Source organism: Thermobia domestica, chromosome 14 (assembly GCF_964235325.1).
Source record: "Thermobia domestica chromosome 14, izTheDome1.hap1.1, whole genome shotgun sequence".
NCBI classification, from domain to species: Eukaryota; Metazoa; Arthropoda; class Insecta; order Zygentoma; family Lepismatidae; genus Thermobia; species Thermobia domestica.
In genome coordinates this window covers 4987748-5010223 of record NC_137467.1, presented here as the reverse complement: position 1 = coordinate 5010223, position 22476 = coordinate 4987748, and the positions used below count along the sequence as shown (strand labels likewise).

Sequence of the window (22476 nt, the reverse complement as noted above, 5' to 3'; positions counted from 1 at the left end):
AAAACAGAACCCGTGACCTCTTGTACCCAAGGCGATAGTGTTAGTGACTACGCTATGCGGGGTCTCAATAAATTAATAAAATAAAAAATAAAATGACTACACCTTATTTACATGTCACCACTATCTTGGATGGACTGTATCTTTGTTGTCTTCTTAATCTTTTAACTTGGATTACTAGAGTACTTGAAAATGTAGAATATCGAAAGAACGAACTTTTGAAGCGTTGATATGTATCTCATTCGTTGCTAACAATAACGGATACTTTTTAGTTTGCTGGAAGAAAATTTCTGATTATTTAAATATACATCTGTAGCATTATAAACTTTTAATTAGGAGAGTGTATCAAATATTGTTTTGCTCTTCGTAATGTGACATGCATACTCCCTGAAGAACTTGTACTACTGAATACGACTAACTAACTCTATGACCTATGAAAGCCGAAGGTTCAATGCCGTGTTCATAAAAGCTCTCCACTAACTTCTAAATTTAGTCAACTGGACCTAGGGGCGCCTAGATCTTCCTAACAGTCGTTTCAGATCAGCTTTTGAGTTAAAATTTTGAAAACGTTTCCACTTTCTTTCATTCTGTCTACACGCCCTGTGCACCTTGGCCACCGGGACTTGATAACTCTAAGAATGTTTGGTAAACGATATAAATTATGCTGTTTCTAATTGTGAAGTTTCCGCCATTCTTCATTCCCGTTTCTCTTGCCTCCGAATATTCGTCTCAGGATTTTGTTTTCAAATACTTTTACTCTACGTTCTTCACTCAGAGGATGCGACCATGTTTCGCAACCATACAGTACAGCAGACATAATTATCGTTATATATATATATTAGCCTGAAATTTCTCAATAGAATTCGGGACACAAAAAAAAAAAAAAAAAAAAATAAAAATAAAATAAAATAAAATAAATAATAGCACACATTGCCCCGTGTTCAGTGGACATTTAATTTATTCGTAGATATGATTATCATCTGTTAATATTGATTCTAGATATTTGAATTTTTCACTTTTTCGAAAGCATTATTTTATATTTTGATGTATCCATAGTTCACAGTACTGCGATCCCGGAGAAATTTCATGTATTTAGTTTTCTCTGCATTTACTTCTAACCCCATATCTCTGCAAGGGTTTAATAAAACCTCTGCATTTCTTTCTATTGTTTTCCTATCATCATCTATCAGATTTACGTAATCAGAATACGCCATAACCATGTAAAGACGATTAAGCTCTATGGCCTAGTTGCTATCTTTGATTTTTCTTAAAGCGTACTCAGTACAAAGTTGAATTATATGGCGAAAACGCACTTCCTTGTTTCAGGCATTCTGGATATGAAAGTTCCTGAAGAAGTATTATACTTTGGATTCATTTAAACGCATCTTAACTAATCTAATTAGCTTTTTCGATATTCCAAATTTTGTAGGAACAATGTACAATGTTTTCTTCCTGAGTCATAAGGCTTTTTAGAATCAATAAATAATCGAAGTATCTGGATATTGTATTTCCATTTCTTTTCGAGTATTTGTCGAATGGTAAATATCTGATCAATCGTTTATCGATTTCGCCTAAATCCGCACTGGTTATCTCCCATCGGCGTATGGGGTGAATGTGGCTAACAGAATGTTCGAGAAAATTTTATAGAATTTTGATAGAAGAGAAATGCCTCGATAGTTATTATAATCAGTTTTGTCGCCTTTCTTGAGAGTTGTAACAATGATTGATTCTTTCCACTCTTATGGCAATTTTTCCTTGTTCCATATGAGGAGAATAAATTTATGCATCTTCTTCCAAAATTTAACCCCTCCAGCTAAAATTAACCTGCTAAAATTTCTTCTACACTCGGAGAGTAGCGTTTCGTTAATTTCTTTATAACAATATTGTAAATACGACTATATCTTTAAAATAGTAATTACAGTCCGACTTAAATCACCGAACGCTTAAGACGTGTTCACTTTTCACAATACACAATACAAGTTAAGCGACGTTTCCTAATACAATCTGCTTCACCCGATCTTTGGGTGAAATATTATTTGAGCTTGGAAACGTTTTTTCGTAACAGAATGTTAGCATGTGTAAAGGAGAAAAAAATATTTTCTAAACGTGTAGAAAAGAAAAAAAAAACAAAGAAAAAACGAATCTATTTCCAGTGGTTTGTATTTTGTTTTAAGTTTTTGTTTCTTCATTTGTTTTTTAGAAGTCAATTTAAAACAATGTTTATTTTTCATGTTCCTCGTTCGAAGCATTTGTTTCATTTTCTCTTCTGTGTTTTACATATTAAAAAAAAAAAGTTGAATGAACAACATACATTCAAATAACACGTGAATAGCAAACATTCTGCTTTCTAAATAACATAGAAGGAACAAGGACCTGGTTTATTTTGGCGTTTGATTTTAGTGTGTGTGTGTGTGTGTGGTTCCCTCTCTTAGGCGATATACAAGTAGGTATTGAAGTTTTATCATAGTAAAAAAAAAAAAAAATCAGGATACATTGATTGTTGTGATTTGTAGTTGTTAACTCCTCTGTATGTAGTCACCACCTAGATTTACATATTTCTCCCAGCGTACATTCACTTTATGAATGCCGTCATTGTAGAAGTCTGCACATTGTGCTTTAAACCACTCATGAATGACGTCATCTGTGTTGTCAAAATGGCGACCACACAACGGAGTTTTCATTTGGGGAAACAAGAAACAGTTACTGGGTACGAGGTTGGGAGAATAAGGCAGATGCTACAATATTTGGAAGCCACACACCCTTGCTTTCTCAACAGCAACTTGAGATGAATGAGCTGGTACTTCTGAAAAAAAGATATCAGCAAACGGGGAACCTAGTGTGCAGATATCGTAGACATGTAAAGTTCGTGATGGATAATTTTCCACACACTACCATAATTGAGACCAGTTTCATTCATAATTGTCTGGATAGTTATATGTTTGTCTTCAAGGATTAAGCACTCAACTTTCTTCACAGTCGCCACATCGTCCGTCAGGGATGGTGTTCCAGGTCTGTGAGGGACAAAAGACCAGTTTGGAATTTTCTTTTCCCCTTTACAATAGTGTCACAAGATGGACAATCATTGCCATACACAGCCTTCATCTCGTCATGAATCTGTCTGGCATTATTACCCTTCAAATGCAGGAACTTTATCACTCTGCTAACCTCAATCTTATCAATCTTGCGCTTTGGTCACTTTTGGCACACCCTGTAGAAATAATGACAATCTTAGAAGCTAATTCTCTCAACATCATGCACATAAGAACCAAACATAACGCTGACAAAACTTCATCATCATATCTTAATAACTTCCTGATGATAATTAAAGCTTTACGATACCCCCTCGTATATATATATATATATATATATATATATATATATATATATATATATATATATATATATATATATATATATTGATCCAGTGTTTGTGTGTGTGATGTAGCTGCGTTATAAGTGATATTGTTCATTCGAGTGGAAATGAAATGAAATCTTTAAGTTTTACGTCCCACGTGTATGGCTTCTAGACTAAAGGAAACGGTGATAATAAGAACTAAATTTAATGGTGGAATAAAATGTGAGGAAACGGGTGAACCGCGAGAAAAGCCAGACACACGGTGTTTGTCTACCACAAAGTTTACTTGGCGCGAGCTGGGATAGAACCGGGGACCCCACGCGCCAGAGATCAACGCCTTACCAGTGAGTCATTCGAGTGGAAATAATAGTAAAGTGAGAAAATTGGTGTTCAGTGTGTATTTGTTAATGCTTCACGTTATGCATATATATGAAAGGAAATACGACAACATCACACTAGCAAGTCATTGGCTTTCGTCAGACGTGAAGAGGTGTACGCCGGACTACCTTAATGTTTATGTATCAAGTGACTTTGTCCTTATGAAAGTTCATTCAACATCTTTGTCCGTCTCTTTTAGTTAACGATCGTGGAACATTAAACTTAAAAAAAATAATAATAGTAATTTTATTTCATACATCGTCTTTGCTTTTGTTTCTAAGATGGAAAATAATAATATACTACGTCTTACCTGTAGAGCGCTGTCAGGCCATTCTGAGAACCAATCAATTGTGCAACAGTTGACAAGCGCCGGAAATTGTCTCAGACGAGCACGAAAGATCTCTCCGAGAGGGCTACAAAGAACAGAGAAGACAAATATATATATACATCTTATTTTACAAGATTCACAAAAGAACATCTTACGACAACAACATACTTAAACTGAACTGAAGACGTCTCTTTGTGAAAACTCTCGATGTTAATTTTGTGGTATACAATGCTCTATTTCTTTAAATATTCTTTTTTGTAATACAAGGACGTCTCATTCTGTGTGCAATACTAATTTCTAAAATAGTTCAAGATATCGCGGGGATAACTGCTTTCCTCTTATTTTTAAACCTAAAATAAGTTCGCACAAACATTTTGTGATGTAGTACGAAATGGAGAGAGAGCTCTTCCAGCAGAACTGATACACACTTTTCCAGTCAGCCTCAACTATTGTCTTGCTGGTAACTTTTCTTCAAAGACTAATTTACTTCCTTACGGCTATTTTAGACACCCAAGAACTTATAAAGCATAAATTACAAAGCGGTCTAATTATGAGTTAGGGGATTCTTGAAAAAAAAATCATAACTTTTATGGTAATTTTTTGTTTCTTCTTCTTGTGCTTCTAAGTCTTTGTTTCTGAGTTAGCTGGGTGCTGTCGTCCACCTCTTTCTATCTTGTGTCATATCCGCTGTTACGTCACACTGCACCATATCGTTAGTAACACTATCTCTCCACTTCTTCTTTGGCCAGCCTCGGGCTCGTTTCCCACTCATTTCTATAGCAGCTACTGGGGGAGATATGTATTTCAAAAGTATTCTTCTTACATGTCCAAACCATCTCAGTCTATTTTCTTGCAGTTTTTCTATTACTGGTCTCAGCTTTACTGTTCTCCGGACCAGTTAATCCTTACTTTTGTCCTTCCGTGTCACTTCACACATCCACCGCAGCATCTTCATTTCCGCAACATGCAACTTCTGTCCCTCTCTCTTCTTTTCCTCTCTCTTCTTTTTCTCTCCCGTCTGTTCCTCTCTATTCTTTTCCTCTCTCTTCTGTTCCTCTCTCTTCTTTTATTCTCTCCTCTTTTCGTCTCCCGTCTGTTCCTCTCTCTTCTTTTCCTCTCTTCTTTTATAGACTGAAATAGTGTGACGTCACATCCTTTTCGTTGCTATGGTGATCGCCATTTTATTTTCTATACAAACACGAGCGAAGGCTGAGAAATAACGCATAAATGGTGATATGTTATGTATTTGATTGTAAGCATTAATGTAATTGAGCAGAAATGGAACAAGCAATATCCTAGAATTCTTCACTAAAGATTTTCAATATTCTGTAGGCAACATAAAAATCTTAATCGTAAACGTAAAATTACTAAGGCAAAATAAATGAGCAAATATGATTTGATCAGAACACACAATTGTAATATTACATGATACTGACAAATCAACAAGATCTTTGCACAAGGTTTGTTCCCCTTCTGTGCAATCCATCGAGGCATTTATATTAACAAATAATGGATACAAACTTACCTCAACTTCAGTTCTTGTTTGCCTCCACTCTGCCTTTTAAATATTTAAATTCACCATCATACATTACGGAAGACACGTAATTTGATTCAGGAGCATTTTCGCCTTTTTCCACCAACTTTACTTCGTTCTCAAAGTATTTAAAAATTCTAAATAATTTCACAGCCATTGTTTACTCAGTACCTCATTTACACACTCACGTTTGTATAGAAAACAAAATGGCGATCACCATGGTAACGGAGAGGAAATGACGTCACCACTATTCCAGTCTATTCTCTTCTTTTCCTGTCCCGTCTGTTTCTCTCTCTTCTTTTCCTCTCCCGTCTGTTCCTCTCTCTTTTACCTCTCTCTTCTTTTCCTCTTCCTTCTGTTCCTCTCTCTTCTTTGTCGTTCAACATTCCGCTCCATGTAATAAGACAATTTTCACTACTGTTTTTTGTAAACTTTTCTTTTAAGGCATATTGGTATCCTACCGTCACACAACACTCATGCCGTTTCTCTCCATTTCGTCTAACAGCGGGTAATTCTGCTGTTTACATCTGTTTCTATTCCTTCATTTTTCTGCCAAATTGATCCCAAGTACATGCATCTCTTCGTCATTACCATCTCTTTTCCGTTCAGTCGTATTGTATTTTGAATTAAACAGGGTGGCCCAAATGTAGATATACAGTCCCGTCCCGTCATTATCATTTCTTATTGTTATCAAACAAGTAGACCTAGCTTTTTTAATTATTTGTTCTTAACGTCTTTTTACTCATAACTTAAGTCTGAAGCAGTTGAAGCAAATAAATACATAAACTGCAATGTTATACTTGATCAATGCAGGTGTGTATACCTATTTTAGGACCACCCTGTATTTTTCCCGAAAGGACAATGTGAATATTCTGTTTTAGTTTTAATAATTCTAAACCCTTTTCTTTTAAATGCTCCTCGCAAGGCATCTGCATAATTTCTCTTTCAGAGCTCCCTGGGTCTCATTTACCAGCATGGTGTCATCCGCAAATAGCATATCCCACGGTGCTAACTTTTGGATATCCTTTGTAAGTTCGTCCGTAATATATATATATGACTTGTTTAGCGCACAACGGAATCAAATGCACGTTTTGGTCATATTTCATCTTTAAGACCTCCATCTGAAGCTTCTTTCAGAGTTAAAAAAAAGTTTCTTACACAGATTTTTGTAATTAACTCTTACAATGTTAACAAACAATGCTAGCATGTCCATGTCTATTCTATCAGGCCTTGTTTCCATTTTGTACTAATACACAATACCAACCGAGCAAGGCTATGTAATAATATGTAAAAAACAGTATCACGTAACAGTTTCAACACAATAACTGTGTCTTCATCAGACTTCCACTCCAAGCAGCCAGAAGGAGTGGAAGTCTGATGAAGACACAGTTATTGTGTTGAAAGTGTTACGTGATACTGTTTTTTACATATTATTACATAGCCTTGCTCGGTTGGTATTGTGCATTTCCATGTACTTAAGTATACTACTGGAACTCGATGTCTCTTTTTCTTACTATTTCGGTAACTAGGCTTTTATGTCTGAAAGACACACATGTACGAAAAATATATATAATCAGTATAAATTGATTTATTATGGTGTTTAATGGGAAAGTTGTTCATTCTCCTGATGAAAAGGTAAATGGCGCACAAACTACCTCATAAAAGAAGCCCTTAAGTTAAATTTAAAAAGTGATCAAAGACTTCCATATATATACAGGGTGTTTCAAAACAACACCGACAACGTTGGGGAGCTGATACATGACACCAAGACAACACAAAAAGTATAGACCAACCTGGGTGTACGAATGATTCCTTTCGGAGTTATAGGCTGACGAAAACATGAAAAATGAACTTCAAAGGTCCATAGCTACAAATCTATGGGATCTACCATACGCGTAGTTGGGTCAAGACTTCACTTAGGAACTAATATGTGTGCTATCCAAAAATATATGTTTCAGAATTCTAAGGTACTGTACTCACGCAACAATTTTTATGGAGGGAGTTTGGCTACGGGTATATAATTTGAAGTACTTACCAATTACCTCTATAAAAATTGTTGCGAAAGTACCGCAGAATTCTGAAACATGGATATTTGGATAGAGCAGGCACTAGTTCCTAAGTGAAGTCTTGACCTGACTACGGCAGGTCCCACAGTATTAGAGCTATGGACCTTTAAAATTTTTTTTTCACGTTTTTGACAGCCTATAACTCCGAAAGGAAGCATTTGTGCACCCAGTTTGGTCTGTAGTTTTTATCTTATTTTGTGTCAGAAATCAGCTCCCAAACGTTGTCGGTGTTGTTTTGAAACACTCTGTATAAATCAAACATAAGATAAGTAATGTAATAGAAGTAAAGAAAATTTTTAGAAACAGTGGTCGTGGTAAAGCTAAAAATAATGAAATAAAGAAACCTCATCTGACTACAAAAATAACTAACAGAATTGTAATTATAATACAACCAAATATGCAGATTTTTCTTTTTAAGAAAAGCCTTAGAACGATCATGATTTAATGTCGAAGTTAGCAGTGAGGTTATCTGTCCCCATCAAGGTAAGACCGATGACCGATACTGGTACATTCTTTACATTAAATATCCTAAATAAAAGTTCAAAAAACAGAGTCCAAACAAAAATTCTAGAAAATAAGAGATCCAAACATTACTATAACTATAATACGCAAGTCGTGGAGAGACTAAAGGAATAAACAAAATAAAGAACATATGACAAGAAAATATGTAAAGAATACCAACAGTAATAAAACATAACAGGAAAATTGAAAAGCGAGAAACCTCAGACAAAGTTAACTTTTTCTTTCCGCTTGAACGCACCAAAAAAGATTGTGTTTTACTTAGCGATAATAGACATAGCAGCCATAATTCTTCATTGCATTTTGCATTGCATTGCGATCTGCAAATTTTACGTACACAAATATAGAACGAAACCTACGGTCAACAAAGCAGATTTATCCCTCAACATCTGACCAGCATTATTAGGCAGTTCAAAATGTTCTCTGAGGTCTGAGTATTTGTGGTATTCTCAAACAATGTGCCGGATACTCAGTGGTACATTGGTTCTTTTGTTTAATTAAACATGTAAGTTGAAAATATTGAAAACAAACTTGGTAGACAGTAAAAAGAATCACACACTACAAGTTTTAATTTCATCCGGAAGGTGTCAACCGTGGAGGATGTTTGTTGCCATCTAACGGCGGGATATGTAACTTTAATTGCCTTTTGTTATTGCTTCAGTAGCAGAAATTGAAAGAGAGAATAGCTACCGTTAAACTCACCGTCAAGATATTAACCGATTCACTTTAACGAACTATAATTATTCTATTATCAAATGTTCAAGAGTTATCATGTGGATTACTAACGAACGGTAGTCACTGTTACCCGTTAACATATACTAACGGATTGAGTGCATTAAGGAACACAATCAAGATAATTGCCCTAGCTATCTAATACATAAACAGAATTCAATGGACGTAAGTGACTGTTATACATTAGGATGATAACGGATTAATTCCATTAACGAACCCTTTGGAGGCACGGTGGCTCAGTGATAGGGCGATTACTTCTGGAATCTGGGGTGCGTGGGGTCCCTCGTACAATCCCCGGCCAAATAAGTTTGTGGTGGACAACATCGTGTTCGTGGGTTTTCTCGGAGTACTCCCGTTTCCTCCCATTTTCTCATTCCACCAATTTTTCCATCATCATTCACTCCCTTAGCCTAAAAGAGCATAATCATGGGACGTTAAAATTAAATATTTAATTTCAGTTTCATTTCAATTAACGAATGGGTCGAAATAATCGTTCTAGTGGTCTATTATGAATATATATATATATATATATATATATATATATATATATATATATATATATATATATATATATATATATATATATATAAATTGCATCCTCGAGGAGTTATCGTGTGTAGTGATTGATGAACCTGACATAACACCATTTTAAGTCTCACTTGCGTGATCCCAACCAAATAAAAAGCTATAGATTGCGTCCAAGAATACTCAGGATCTCGCCGATCCTGTTTGAGATTTTAAAAAACTAAGTTACTAATACAATTTTCAGGAACTGACCTAAGTTACATTGTTTAGCTTCCATGATTACAAAGAGTCGTGTGTTTTTGGAACACAAAGTCAAAAGTCTGATTCCTAGTTTGATAGGATAGAATTCCTCAAAGTCGTTCAGATCCTCCCGGAACTGAGATTCTACTTTGAAGTATACGTCTCTTAATATATAGCCACGCTGCTAATAAAGAATGCAAAATAGAAACGAATTAATCCGTAACTTCTATCTACCTTTTGTCTGTATGAAACTCGTTTACATTTCATAGAGAACGGAATTGCTTATTTGAACAAATTAACCTTTCTTTTTATATTTTTCTTCATTTCTGTGGTGTGCCCCAAGGATTGGCATTGTCTCCGTTGTTATTTCGAAGTCAATCCTCCACACTAATACGAGGGATAGCCAAAAGTTCCCGGAATGTTGTTGCATTTTTAGTATTTGTGATCCAACTACAATGAAGCTTGTGCAATATAGTCCTCAGGTTGCGAAATAATGATTTTGACAAGTGCAAATATGTCTTAATAGGCAGAGCGCGAATAGTCTATCTGAACGGAGAAGTGTGAAGTGATGATCAGTTAGAGTAATTTCAGATTAAGTAACGCGTAAACATCAAATTCATGTGCAAATTGGGGAAGATCTTATTCAGAGAGTTTGATAAGCCATAGAAACAGTTTAGCACCATCGGATGTTTAGCTCTTCCCAAAACTAACCAGTTGAGAATGCTCCAAGAGCATTGCCAGAACGAACTTAAAAAGAATGGAGAGATAGAGCGGGAAGGATAACTGTGCTTGTTCTTACATTAAAAGTAAATATTTTTATCCACACCTTCTTTTCTTTCTCTCAAAAATTAGCAAAATATCATTTCCCTATGACTCACAGTTCTCGAGATATGGCTGCTTAAATATCTAGAAATTCGAACACTTTTGACCAATATCTGGGGAATGGTGGCCAGTTAGCCAGTAAACAGTTAATCAATGGCCACCGGTTACTATTTGGTACCAATATATTTACCATCCTCTTAGGTATTGATCAACATCAATATCATTTCTCTACAACTTATGGTTCCCGAGCTATGGCTCGTTAAATATGTAGAAATTGACAATTTTTTGGCCAATATCACGGAAACGGTAAGTTATAGAGAGATGATATTGGTGGTAATCAATCCCTAACAGAATGTTAAACATTTTCGTACCGATATTAATTGGTAGCCACTGGCCAACTGGCCAGTTGGAGAGTGGTCACCGGTAACTGTTTGGTACCAAAATGTTTACCATTCTTTTAGATATTGATCAACACCAATATGATCTCTCTATGACTTACACAGAGAAAAATCCGTTCTCCGGACAGCGGTATATTGTTCAAATATACGGTATCCTCTTGCTTACTATAGAAATCAGTACGGAGCATACGTTATCCGTATGCTACATAGGCACTGCCCTTAGGTGTTACATCATGCCCTTGCAGGATGTCTGACATCTAACAGTTTTCCGTATATAACATACATATACTTATGTTACTTTCGTCAGCTATATGCTATATACGTCCATTTCTATGTGAGTTCCTGATCGCCTACATTGTTTCATACAGAAAGTACGTATAGATGGAACACTTATACAGAAAGTATTATAAAACATACGTTTTCACTTATACGTCTGCTGTACGTTAAGTCCAAAAACTACAGGAATTACGCAGGTAACCTATCTTTTTAAGTATTTATCACCTACATTTTTTTCTCAGTGTACGGTTCCCGAGATATGGGTCCTTAAATTTATGGAAATCGGCCATTTTTTGACCAATATCTCGGTAACGGTAAGAGTGACGCGAAAAATTTAATCACTTTCTCTGACATTTTTTGATGCTCTATCGAATGCAGTGTTCAAAATTGAAAAAAAATCGCAAATAACAGACAGACGGACATACATAGAGAATTCAGTAACGAACTTTTTAAGTTCGTTGAAAATGGACGTTTTCCGTTTCACCAACGTGACGGCTGAACTTCGGAAGATACCAAAAGAGACATTTCACCTGTGTTTGCAGCAATCGCCGGAGCGGTGAAGCAAGTGTGTGTGTATGTGTTCCGAGGGTGCTTACTTTGATGGTGATTAAGTAACTGTGTACGTATATTGTGGTAATAGAGAGCTACAACAAAATACCAGAGAAAGTTTTAGACTGCTCCTCGTATATAATTCGCAATCTTATCTCTTTTCCATTGTAACGTTTAGTAGTCAAGATCGAACATATAATATTAATATCCTCCTTTAAACTTATACTAACATCTTCGTTTTCGAAGGCACTATTTTTTTAATGTCCCATTATCGATAGAATAGAAACAAGCAATTATCTTGCTTCTATCTTGACGTAAGAGGCAAACTTTATCACAAAATCATCTTGTCAGATATTTATATTGAAGGAATTCGGATACGTAGGTACAGGTTGATGAAAACAGCAAAACAGAAAACAAGTAAAATGTTATCCTCTTACTGGTGAAAGACCTGGTGTTGATCTCAATATCTAATTACAAACGACGAGATGAAAGCTTACGGATATAAATAACAAAAAAAAAAAAAAAAAAAAGGACTAGATGAAAGAAATTCTGGATAATTAACTGTTACAAAACGATGATTGGATCTAAACAATTCAGTATCAATTATGTTTTCAACTAATAGGATGAACTTTCCAATTCGTGGAGCGTAATTTACTTATCTATAGTTTGTTTTGAAAGCTTCTTTTAAACGACAATTCCTGAATTCTACAACTCGATTGTTGACTGTTGAGTGCTTTTTTAGAGAATGAGATGCCCTCTACAATGAAATCTCGACTTGATTTTGTGAATTCAAAGTTAATGAAGAGTCAATTCAAAATGGCAAAAGCTCTCCAGTTTGTGGAAATCGTAGGCGGAGTACTTTGTAGTAGATTGAATGACAATGAAGTCTGTGCTTTTTGAATACTCTTCTCGACTCTGACGGCTTACTCTATAAATCAAATACCTTTCCTAATAAACACTATTCATTGCAAGAAAGAATTTTTGTTAAAAAAAAGTTCCACGTTATCCAGTAAATAATAGTTCAATACAATAGATAATATTGCAGTAATCACAACAGGGAAATGTCAATCACCTGCATTATAAAAGAACTCGTGTTTCACTGTTGTGAAAAAAAAGTCTTTCATTAATCTTAGCAAAGTTTAGTATAAGCACAGACATTACCTACTTTCTTATTTTTCAAATGTCCATTTAGCAGGTTTGTTCCAGCTCTTTATTGACTGCTCTAGTAGCCAATCTAAAATGAAATGAAATATTTGAGTTTTAAGTCGCAGGATTATACCGGCAAGGTTAAAAGCAGTGTTGCCAATTTGGGGAAAAAGTCGCTAAATCTAGGGGATTCACATTCCAGGATAGCGACAAAAAATATTTTTTCCGATTAGGGACTTTTTTGGTGATTTTGGGATGACGATTTGGCGACTTATTTACAAATCTAGCGACTTTTGTGCTGCGAAAAACTTATCATAAAATAAGTACTATTAGCTCGAATCAGTTCAGATATATGTTTATTTTCCTTCTGCTTATTTGAATCAGTGCAGATGTTGACGAGCTGGGAAAAGTACATAACATTTATCTCTCTATATATTCTCGCTTTGATTGCTGTTATCTCTTACTTTCTCACGGGGACCAACTCCAACTTTTAATGTCCTTTAATTTACAGAGCTTCCGTTTAGAGGTACAAATAATTCATTAACGATAGCAAACAGATTATCTGTAGAAGCGTGAGTAGAAGTGAAGTAAGATTTTTCCTAGTTGACGTTTGTTCGTTTTTCTAAACTTATTTTTGATTTCGTTGAAGCAAAATTGATCATAAAGCTATATATATATATATATATATATATATATATATATATATATATATATATATATATATATATATATATATATATATATATATATATATATATAAGTGAAATTATTGTTAGTTATATATGAGCAGGGTCGGGTCGGATCTAGGATTTTCTGAGGGGGAGTGCACCAATAACTACCAATACATTTGAATTCAGTTGCAATTTTTTAAATGCCTTTAGGCATCTCTAGTGTGAGTGAGGAAATGCCCTGGAAATGCTAAGTGTCTGTTCTCGGTAAATCGTTTTCTTTCAACTTTTAGAAAATCGACTTAAACTAACGATTTTGCAAAACTTCACATTGTATTAAGCCGAAACGGAAACATGACAGCAGGAATTTTCGGAAAGTGTTGCAATTTTCACTGCTACCTTCTCACTTTAGGTAGTGTATATTTACAACGAAGGGGGTTGGACGTACACCTTTCCATCCCCCTAAATCCGACCCTGATATGAGTCTTTCATATACGTTCTTTTAGCGTATATAGTACTATCGCTTCAGTTGATCACGTATCTTATATATATATCATATATATATATATATGAAAAAGGCAAAACTCCACGAAAAATTTTTTAGCGACTTTTCACCCAAAATTGGAGTCATTTCATGTCCTGTTTAGCGACTTTTTGTACCAACTTGTTGGCAACACTGGTTAAAAGAGACAGTGATGATGAGAAATGAATGAAATGATGGAGTGAAGAAACTGGGAGGAAACGGGAGAACTCCTAGGAAACCCACACACACGGTGTTTGTCCACCACAAAGCTCACTTGGTGCGAGTTGGGATCGAACCAATGACACCATGCACCAGAGATGAACGCTCTACCACTGAGTCATCGCGGCTCCTACTAAGTGGTCTAGTGGCTAGCACAGGTACCTTTGGTGTTGCATAGTCCTAGGTTCGATTCGCAGTGGAAGAGCACAAACATTTAATATCATATGATTCAATGTCATTAATCACCCGTCTCTTTTAGCCTAAAGGGTGTAATAATGGGATGCTAAACTAAAACAAAAGTCATTTTGAGGTTTGTTCCATATAGGTTAAATGAATCAAATATCGCCATGTCGAGAATATCGCCGCTGAAGCGCGTAATTTTAGTTTGAGAATCTACCAACATTGTTGAATGGCTGGTTCTTTGTGGACATATTTGTTGGTTGTCAGCTAACACGTTGACGCATTTCCGGGAAATTCCCTTATAATCAGTTCGTCTGAGTCATTGTGGAAGAAGATACGCTGTGTTCTCTGAGGAAACAAAAACATTAGCAATTTTCCCAGAAACATCTTGGTTAAGTACTGCCTTGTTTTTCTTGTTTTATACATACAATTCTACAACTGTCACCACATAAGACTTTAGCTCATTCCAAGTGATAGAGAAAATGTTTTCTTTCATTAGTATGGAGTACGGTAATGAATAACAAAAATAATATAATGCAGACAATACCGCCATACCGCTCATTAGTAATATCGCCATTCTCTCATTGCAGCCATTTGATTTGAGCTGCTTCAATTCTCTGAAAGTAGCCTGGAGAGAAACCAAAGACACATTTCAACAAATGTATCCCGGGAAACCTTTGAACAAGTAACTGCTTTTGAGGCTTTTTTGCTCGAGCGTGATACAGGACAACAACTTTTCAAAACGTTATTTCAAGGTTTTCATCACTGTTTCATCATCATTAGGTATTATTCCATTATTGACAGGTCACTTGCTGCAACTGAGAAGCTTCCATGTTCCACAATCTTCCGCTAATCTCTTCGTCTTCACGTACGATTTCAAGATTTAAGGCAACAAAAATTAGTCTATGAACTAAACGTGTTTCCAGAAATTGTGTTTACTTCTAACTTCTAACTTTTATCATGATAAACGAAAGCGATCATTACAAACTCCAGAGGATAACTCCCTAGAGCAAAGGAGCGTGGATGAGATTTTGTCAATACCCAAGATTCATAGTTGGTTTGCAGAAAATAATTTAACAGCAAATCAATTATTTTGATACAGAAACTGCTGATAGAATTTGAAGGATCTTCCAATGGGAAATCACTAGCTTCAAAGAAAATCAGGAAGATGAAATTAAAGAAAAAAGCTGGACCATCCAGATAACTCGAAAGAGATGTAGTCCAACCGCAGTTGTATGAGTCAAAAATCAGTTTATTACTAAAAAGGCACCATCAGAAAGACAATTTTTGTGATGATTGTGGGAAGTTTTATTACTAATAAAAAAGACAAAAGTTCCGGGATACAATGTGTGGAATGCAAGATGAGGTCTCATGAAAACTGTGACCTAGAGAGAGAGAGAGAGAGAGAGAGAGAGAGAGAGAGAGAGAGAGAGAGAGAGAAAGAGAGAGCTGGATTCTGCCAGGAATGTTCATTTTAGAACAAGATTCTCTGTATCGTTGGACGGTGGATACTTTGTTTCACAGGTGGACAAACACCGTGCTCGTGGGTTTTCTCGGGGTTCTCCCGTTTCCTCCCACTTTCTTCATTCCACCATTTCACTCATTTCTCATTATCACCATCTCCTTTAGCCTAACAGGCATAATCGTGGGACGTTAAACTTAAAGATTTCATTTCATTTTTTTTTTTTTAATTTCACTATATATCTGCGTTAGGTGAATCCATTAGATGAACTGTTTTAATATTTGTTGGACATATTAGTTAAGGTTAATAGAACATTTTATATTATTATTTGCTGCAGCCTACTTTACTGTGTTTTTGATTATGTTCTCTTCTAATGTTTGTTTGAAACCTACCAATCAAATTCATGTTTCTATTTTGTAAATCCTGGGATTTGTAAGTGACGGTATTGTTTTCAGATGTTTGAAATATCGCCTGTTTTACATACTGCAAGAAAACTTGTTCTAATGTTGTAGCTGGTTTCTGATACAGAACATTCATTTTAGAACAAGGTCCTAGGTAGTTAATGCTTTATTAATTTTTCTCTTTGTTGTTGAAAATGAATGAATTATTTCCAATATTCCGAATTGGTGGCGATATTCGGATAATTTACCCTACACTATGATCCATGGAATGCGAACAAGTTTCAATATGAACAAAAATTAAAAGCATATTTTGCCTGAGAATATCAACGCTGCTTTTGGAATGCGATGCCCGTTCTGTATTTCGTATTTTGTGTGCGTTTTTTCTGCGCACTCACATGCTTTGTCAATTAGTTCGTTGTTGCAAGCTGGAACGAAAATATTTCGTGCGACTCTCGCTGCTAATTGTGTGCCTCTTTTTGTCTTTATTTCTTGTATAATGTATTTATCATGGTCCTTAGAAGATTTTTTTATCCACATATAGATATTATTATTTCTTAATATTTAGACTTAAAATCCAGAGTATTTACTGTTGAAATCACTCGAGTGTTGAGATCCCGAAAACGCCACAAAATATATTCCATTTTCACTTTAATCTCTCTCTTCGAAAACCGGAAGTGCCAGAAATCAACCACATCCGGTTTTAAGATTGTTCACCATAGAATAAAAACCGTAATAAATAACAACGGGTAGATTTTTGTAATCAATTAAACATCTCAAAAAATATATCCCATCTCGACTCTGTCTACTGAATCCGGATGTGGAAGAATTCAGTTTCTTCCGGTTTTAACGTTGATCGTTTAACACATTGATTACCAGAGTACTTTTTGAAAATTTTACTGCCAGCGCCAAATTGGTGTGTATCAGCAATGATACATGAACCGTAGGCGGAATACCTGCTTAAAGTATTCAACTTATGCCATAATTACTGCTGCAATATGATTTACCAGCGCCCTGACTACAGGTACGATGTGTTAAATACACCAGCTTGTGTATCAGATCGTATACACGTGGCGGTGAAAAGAACGTTCGTTGTGTATCAGAAATGATACACGAGGCGTAGGTGGAACACGCTGTGTGTATCACCTGTGATACACAAGGCGATCAATGTGTTAAAAGTGAAAACTCTAACAGATATCGAGAAATGATTTTCTGAAATCAATTAAACGTCAGAATAATATATTCCGTCTCCACTCTAAAGTCTTTCATGAAATTATAGGTGGTCTAAACATGCTACTACTCTCGGTTTCAGTAATAATTGATATTATAACACGATAATAACTATGGTACAGGGTGATTTAAAAAAACTCACGGATTTCATTTGCGTTTAGAATTTCCATCAGAAGTCCGATTTTCATGCGGTTTGTGTCAAATGATCAAGGAAGGATGGGAGATTTATGGAACCATGATTACTGGTTTAAATTCATCCGGGATAATATCGGCTCAAGAAAAACCGCAAATATTCGCCAGTGTACCCTACAATTGGAATCAAGTGCGGTGCAGTGTGAAAATTTGAGTTTTCTTCGTACATGGAAACCTCGCCAAGGTTAATCAGAATAAGAAATAGGAAACTGGGTCGTTGTATTGAGAATTACGCTGTACAATTCTGTGTTACGGTGTGAGTATAATCAGGACACAGTGAGAATAGTGTACTCTTTGGAGCAACATGAGTTTATCGTTAAAAGTGTTTGGTAAACGTAATCCGTTGTTGGTTCGCGAAGGTAATTTAGAAACAAATTTCCCTCACGCTCTGTCCCAGATAGTAACATAATATACCTATGGTCGCCAGTGAATAAATTGGAAGAAACAGGATCGCTTCTGAGTGAGATAGGGAAGCATCGGTCCCTGTAGGCAGAAAATGTCATTTATATCGACTCCTTAGGTCGACTAAGAAATCTCTCCGTTGTAGCTATTCAACATGGGATTTTTAGGTGTTACCGCTAATACCTAATTTGTATTCTCGCTAACACTTAATTTGTATTCTACAATTTTGCTTCAAAAATCCAAAACCTCATTCCAATTGCAAGGTACACTGGCGAATGTTTGCTGTTTTTCTTGAGGCGCGGTCGATATTACTCCGGATGAATTTAAACAAGTAAACATATGCCCATAAATCTCCCATCTTTACTTGATCATTTGCCACAAACCGCATCAAAATCGGACTTCTGCTAGAAATTATAGACCCATATGAAATCCATGAGTTTTAAAAGAATCACTCTGTATTTTGTTCGCGCCATGTGCACGTGACACCCCTACTTGTTACAGACATATAGGATTATAGAGACATCCCTGTAAATGGTACTTCTACCTTTAAGCTACTGTTTTATTATTTAAAATATCTCCAAGATATCCATATTGATTTCAGGATTTCAAGTAGCTTATTAAAAATGAATGGACAATTAGTAGCTAATTAGGAAGATAAACCACAAAAAATAAATTAAAAAAATAAATAAAAAATAAAAAATAAAAGTAAATTGGATCATAATAGAAACAATCTTGAATACCTCACAATTCCAAACCGTGCTTTCAATCTAATTAATCGGATCAGACAATATTCACATTATTAATTATATTTTAATTGAGGAAATACATATTTATATTTTATTTCCTCATTCTTCATAATTAGTAATTCATCTCTAGGGGAACTTTATTATTTTTATGGAGATACTGTGGCTGAACTTAAGTGTTAAAAGACTTTTAACCGGGTGTGTGGGAGTCCCTGGTTCAGTCCCTGACTAAGTAAGTTTGTGATGGACATAGGTCTATGGGTTTCTTCAGGGTACTCCTGTTTCCTTCACTATTCTCATTCCACCAATTCTTTCATCATTAATCACTTGTCTTAATGATTCATCTCCCTTAGCCTAAAAGGACGCAATCGTGGTCAGTTTAACTAAAAGATTTCCTTTATTATTTTTTAATACAGGATAGAGAACAGCTTACAGTACCTTTTACGAGACGACAAATAAAATACTGACGGGACCAAAATCACGTTATTTGTCTGGTAGCTGAATTTTTGAGACTTCCGAATTTTGCTATGTATAAATATGGGAAACCTTATTAGGACGGCTCTGCGTGCTTCTCTCCAGATATTAGAACAAAAACGTTCAGAAATCCCGAGAAATGGTGTACTGAAATTGATGAAGTGATATTTTCTCTCTTTTAACCTTCTGTTGAGTTTCCTGAAGGCTAAGCGGTTAGCATACAGGCCTTTGGCGAGAGAGACTCGGGTTCGATTCACAGAGAAAGAGTTCATGTGGTCCGGATCCCATGTTAAGCTGCAAGTGCACGTCTCACATAGTCTGGGTGCTGAAAGGACAGCTAAAACTAAAAATCAAATCGAAACTAGAAGTGGTAATAATCATCCATTTCTAATTTTAATGTTCATGATCATTCACCGAAAACAGCGATAACACAGCGAGAAGCGTTTTCTTTCTAACCAGTGGACACATCGTTTTAAAAGCAGATTTTACATGTCTACCCTTAGCTTCCTATTGAAAGCGAATATGATAGAGATATCCACTATTACTTCCCTTTTGAATATTTCTCTCTACAGAGGAAAGACGGCAGACAATCTTTTTTACATGGAAATGAAATGAAATCTTTGAGTTTTACGCCCCACGGTTATGCCGGTTAGGCTAAAGGAGACGGTGATGATGAGTAATGAATGAAATGGTGGAATGAAGAAAGTGGGAGGAAACGGGAGAACCCCGAGAAAACCCACGCACACGGTGTTTGTCCACCACAAAGTTCACTTGACGGGGGCTGGGATCGAACCCGTGACCCCTAGCACCAGAGGTGAACGCTCTACCACTGAGCCACCGCGGCCCCTAATCTTCTTACATGGATTTAATACCTCGACACTAGATGTCATCATGACTCATTATCTTCTACTGAAACCAGAAGTACGGGGCCACGATGGCTCAGTGATCGAGACTTATCTCTGTTGCTCGTGTCCCTGATTCGACCCCCGGCAAGTAAGTTTCTTGTGGGCAACATCGTGTCCTTGGTTTTTTGAGGATACTCCCGTTTCCTCCCACATACCATTCCGCCAATTCTTCCATTATTATTCATTTAATCTTAATAACTGTCTTAATAGTCGTCTCCCTTAGCCTAACGGAGATAAACGTAGGACGTTGAACTGAAAGATTTTATTTCTGAAACCGGAAGTGCAGAAACTAGTGTCATCCGGCTGATTTTTATACTGCTATATTTGTAAGAAATACCAAGAAACCGTTTCGGTACGCATTGACCGTCCAAGAACCCGGTTTCATCTCGCACCTGATCTACCAATTGCAACCGTGAGTTATATACAGGGTGTTAATGAACTACACCGACAAACTGTAAGAGGTGATTTCTTACATCAAAATAAGAGAAAAAGTTCCTACGGACCTATAGCAAAAAGGGTATAGTTTCAGAGCTAGGGCTGTCCAAAATAGCGCAAATTTTAAGATGTCCTATTCCAGAAACTGTGCATGATGGTCCGTAGCAACGTAAAGGAGACCACGCATACACAATCCAAAAGTGCATATTTCGTCAATTTTCAATAAGTGTACAGGCCATTCCCTACAGGGTGTAATTCTGACGTATGCTCTCAATAGAGTTTTCAGATATACCTGATTTCAAGGAGGGTCCAAAGTAGACAGGAGGTAAGCCTTCATAACTATGGACATTCAATGCCTCGGGAGAAAGTGGGAAGTGTTAGAAACCAGCAGCTTTTTGTGTTCTGTTTCGTGACGGAGTATTTCACGTTTTCTTTTACTTATAAGTGTGAAAGGAAACATTGCAGAATGCGTTCTCCTCAGTACGAGAAACCATGTTGCTGACGACCCTTAACCCTTCCGACATCGCGCCAAAGGATTCTGTTTTCACTGCTATCAAGGCTTATCGTTTCCCTACTTCGGACCAATCATAAAATCAGAGCATATCTCAAAATTCGGTTGATGGCATGTTGGAAATTTCACCGTGTATGGAATACTCTGTACACCCATTGAACATTAATGAAATATGCATTTTTAATTGCTTATGCTTGACTTCCTCTATGCTGATAAGGACCACCATCCACAGCTTTTAGAATTCGAAATAGGGCCTCTTGAAATTTTTTTTTGCGATTTTGGACAGCCCTAGCTCTGAAACTATGCATTTTTCGCCATAGGTCCATATGAACTTTTTGCCTTATCTTTATGTAAGGAATCACTTCTTACAATTTGTCGGTATAGTTCATTAACACCCTGTATTTACTACTTCTTGCTGTGCTATTTATGTTGCGTAGTTTAAATGTCTACCTTTGATTCATAATGTAAAACAAAATTTACTACTTTCTTTGATTGGTTGATTGAGGACTAAATGCTAATATCATCAATTAGGCTGGTGCGAATGAAATGTCCACTTTGAGGTCTGGCGGGAAACGCACGTCAGCAAAACAACACAAATGCTAACTGCGGTTTTACGTTACAAATTATGTATATGTTGAGCAAATATGCTGGAGTACTCACAAAATCAGGAAATGCACCATGAAGAGCATATAAATGCAAGTTATTTTTCTTTACAAATTCAAACTGGAATAGCTTCGATTCCAGCTCGCGCCAAGTGAACTTAGTGGTGGACACACTCCGTGTGTGGGGATTTTCTCGCTGTTCTTCCGTTTCCTCCCACTCTCTTCCCGGCACAACCGTGGAGCTTAAAACTTAAACATTTCACGAGCCTCTTCGTGGCTAAGTGGTTAGCGTACTCGCCTTTAGCGTGGAAGACCTGGGTTTGACTCCCGGCGGGAGCTCATGTGGTTATAATTCCACATTAATCAGTAAGTCCACGTGTCATATAGCCTCGCTGCTGAAAATACATTAAAATCGTCTCAACATAAAGGTTTCATTTGATATTTTCAAACTGAAATACTCTGCGCAGCATGCTGCGAAAAACTTTTAACAGTCAATTTGCCTCGTAAACGGAGAAAGTAAGTACCATTTGCCATTGAGTTGACCAATTCTGTTCTGGTGACACAACATTGGAGTATGAGCCATGTGGATATCGACCAACTTCATGTGCAGATAAGTTAATCAGGAATAGTGTGGAAGCAGACCCTCTGAAATATGTTCGTGACACTC

The 22476-nt window shown here is 36.3% G+C and overlaps 1 protein-coding gene across 1 annotated transcript in view; it reads right to left on the bottom strand.

Annotated features, from left to right (window-relative positions):
* LOC145670651 (dynein axonemal heavy chain 1-like) overlaps positions 1 to 22476 on the bottom strand; it is a gene marked incomplete at its 3' end in the record, with an annotated part of 1762390 nt that overhangs the window by 503658 nt on the left and 1236256 nt on the right. The window contains 1 exon segment of the mRNA XM_081739441.1: positions 4041 to 4143. Within this exon segment, the coding sequence (XP_081595567.1) occupies positions 4041 to 4143 (103 nt within the window).